A 2,500-nucleotide genomic window follows, 5' to 3' on the forward strand; every position below is an offset into this window, starting at 1 on the left:
AGTTGGAGGAGAAGCCGGACAGGGACGGAGAATTTGGCACAACCAGGAGGAGACGAGGGAGACGTTCTTACAGCAGATACCGTCCTATCGTGTACAGCAGTCCTGAGAAGTTTATATAGGTGTCCACTCAAGTCTTAACAGAGTGACAGGGGCCCAGGGGGTGGGGGGGGGGGGGGGAGAAATACACAGTTTTTGTTCCACCCTGTCGATCCTTTTACTCTCTCTGCATCTCTTTACCTCGCGGGCCTGGAGAAGAGAGGAGGGCCCTGGTGTTAAAGTCCTGGCCCTTGTCTCTAGGGGTGAGGGAGGTTCATGCGGTCCTCTATCAGAGTGTTGTCGGGGCCCTGCGCCTCCATGCACTGCTTCACAGTGGCTACGACTCCAGACAGACGCCTGTCCAGGGCCGCGAGGTGCGGCTCAGCCAGGACCGGCTGGATGGGGTCGAACGCCAGCGCCTGTCGCATGGCTGAACTCAGAGCGCCGCTCCTCAGCAGGTTCAGCCTGTTCCACGTGGACACGCGGACCCTGACGGGGCAAAGTGAGAGATGTCATGTTAGAAAGAGCCTGGTCATAAAAATCAAGAATTGAGATTTGAGCCTTTCCTGAGTACTCACATGCAGCACTGATAGAGTGGTGCGAGGATACTTCGCTCATCCAGAGCCGCGTTCCCAAAGCTGCATACAGAAGTAAAAAACATGATAAAACAAAATTACAAAAAAAAAAAACGTAAGTAAGGCATCTGGAGCCAGAGGCCTGTCTGCACTGCGGCTAGGAGAATCCATCAAAATGCATTAGCCACACTCCACACACTCTGTAAAACACTCTTTCTAATGCTACGACACGCTCCACTCAGCCAACCACAGAGCTCATCTGTCTGGGCTCTGCGTCTGCTACGACAGCAGCTTCCCTGTCATCTCGTGAGCTCCTCTGAGGAGCCTTCAGGGTTAACAGTAGGACGACAGCATCTGGTAAAAACACATCAACCACCTTTCAAACGGACTTTGGGAAAACAACAACACATGATTACTATTAAGCATCAATAAGTTATTTGGGTCCTGAGAACTGTTGATAACAGTAACGATGAATGAATCCGTATATCTTCACACACTGAGGTTCAGGGTTCTTCTCTTTCAGCGAAGCTCCCGTCATGTTGCGTTTCCAACGGTTGGTAAACTGTTTTTTTGTACAGAAACAGATATTACACTTTTTTTTTCAATGTATGATTATTATCATGCCAAGAAACAGGCTTCTTTGATTATCCGCCAACTGCGATTCATTCTTGAAAAAATGTTTCCATGTGAAGCGGAACATTTTCCACGGTTTGAAGTTATTTTTGGTTTTAGAAGATAAGAACAAAGAGGGAATAAAGACTCGACGTCCTCACTTCATGGAAGCGGCGGTTCAACATGAGTCAGCAGTTTCAGTGCTGATAAATCAAGAGGTGGGCATGCGGGAAAATGTCAAAAACAAACTGCAATTGAAAATGAAAATAAGACTTCATGTAAAAGATGAAAAGCTGAACTTTGTGGTTGTTCTGTTGTGTTGACGATGTTGGTTGAAATGTGCAGAAAAAGTGCACGATTTCCCAGTAAGCCAACTGCTGTTCATGTTAATGCTAAAAGTAAATCTAAATCATTTCATTTAGTGTGAGACAGGAATTCAGACAGTACTTCTGTACCCACGTGGCTGTTTTTTTTGCTGACTCGTATGAAGTCAACGTTGATTGCATAATGTACTGACTGCAGTGTGATGAGACCGCTGACATTTGGATTGGTTCTCTAAATCACATCACTTTCACTCTGCCACCGGGTCGCGACTTGCAGGGAAGGTGATGACTTACGGCACAAAGGGAGCAGACAGAGTTCAGCTCATACTTATAAAGGTTATAAAATAACACAGAGTCTCTGTAGTCTGGACCAAGAGGAAGAGGGAGAGTGATGAAACCCGGCTGCTAAGAGACATCAGTAATGAACAAAACCTGCCTACGTATTAACACTAACTACCGGGTGTTTTACTGTAATCACAGCACTGAGATCAGGGGTTCTAGTTCAAATAGCGATTCTTATGGTCGTCTCTTGCTTTGGACAGCAGCTAATGGTGGCTAATGGTAGCCATGTTGCTCTGTTAGTCGTTACAGACTCTGAAGAAAACAGAAAGCTTTGCAACAGCGGCACCAACAATAATACCACTGGGGGGGGGGGGGGGGGGGGGGGGATTATTCTCTTTTTTTAAATAAAAAGATAAAAGAATAGATCTGTGTCTGGTTAGAATCCTTCACATGAACACTCGCCTCTTTGCGTTGTCGAGCAGGATGAGCATGCTGGCGCCGCCGTCATCCTGGAAGCTCTCGTAGTGATGCCGATCGGCGTTCCCGATGAGGTAATCAAAGATGGCCGTGTCGATGACGTCCAGCAGCCTCGGCCCGGCGTCGTACGGAGGCATCTTCTTCACCGCCTCGCAGTAACTCTCGTCGTACTCCCACCTGGATGACGATGACACA

General features: G+C 47.5%; 1 protein-coding gene across 1 annotated transcript in view; it reads right to left on the reverse strand.

Moving 5' to 3' along the window:
* Positions 1 to 2,500, reverse strand: part of fam20b (FAM20B glycosaminoglycan xylosylkinase) — a 10,756-nt gene that overhangs the window by 514 nt on the left and 7,742 nt on the right. The window contains exons 7-9 of the mRNA XM_076087472.1: positions 2,291 to 2,482; positions 615 to 674; positions 1 to 525 (exon numbers count right to left, since the gene is read on the reverse strand). The exon at positions 1 to 525 is cut by the window's left edge and continues 514 nt beyond it. Of these exons, the coding sequence (XP_075943587.1) occupies positions 294 to 525; positions 615 to 674; positions 2,291 to 2,482 (484 nt within the window). The 3' untranslated portion in view covers positions 1 to 293. The remainder of the gene's footprint in view (positions 526 to 614; positions 675 to 2,290; positions 2,483 to 2,500) is intronic.

This window comes from Anarhichas minor, unplaced genomic scaffold (assembly GCF_050575085.1).
Source record: "Anarhichas minor isolate MPS153535 unplaced genomic scaffold, ASM5057508v1 ptg000010l, whole genome shotgun sequence".
Lineage (NCBI taxonomy): Eukaryota > Metazoa > Chordata > Actinopteri > Perciformes > Anarhichadidae > Anarhichas > Anarhichas minor.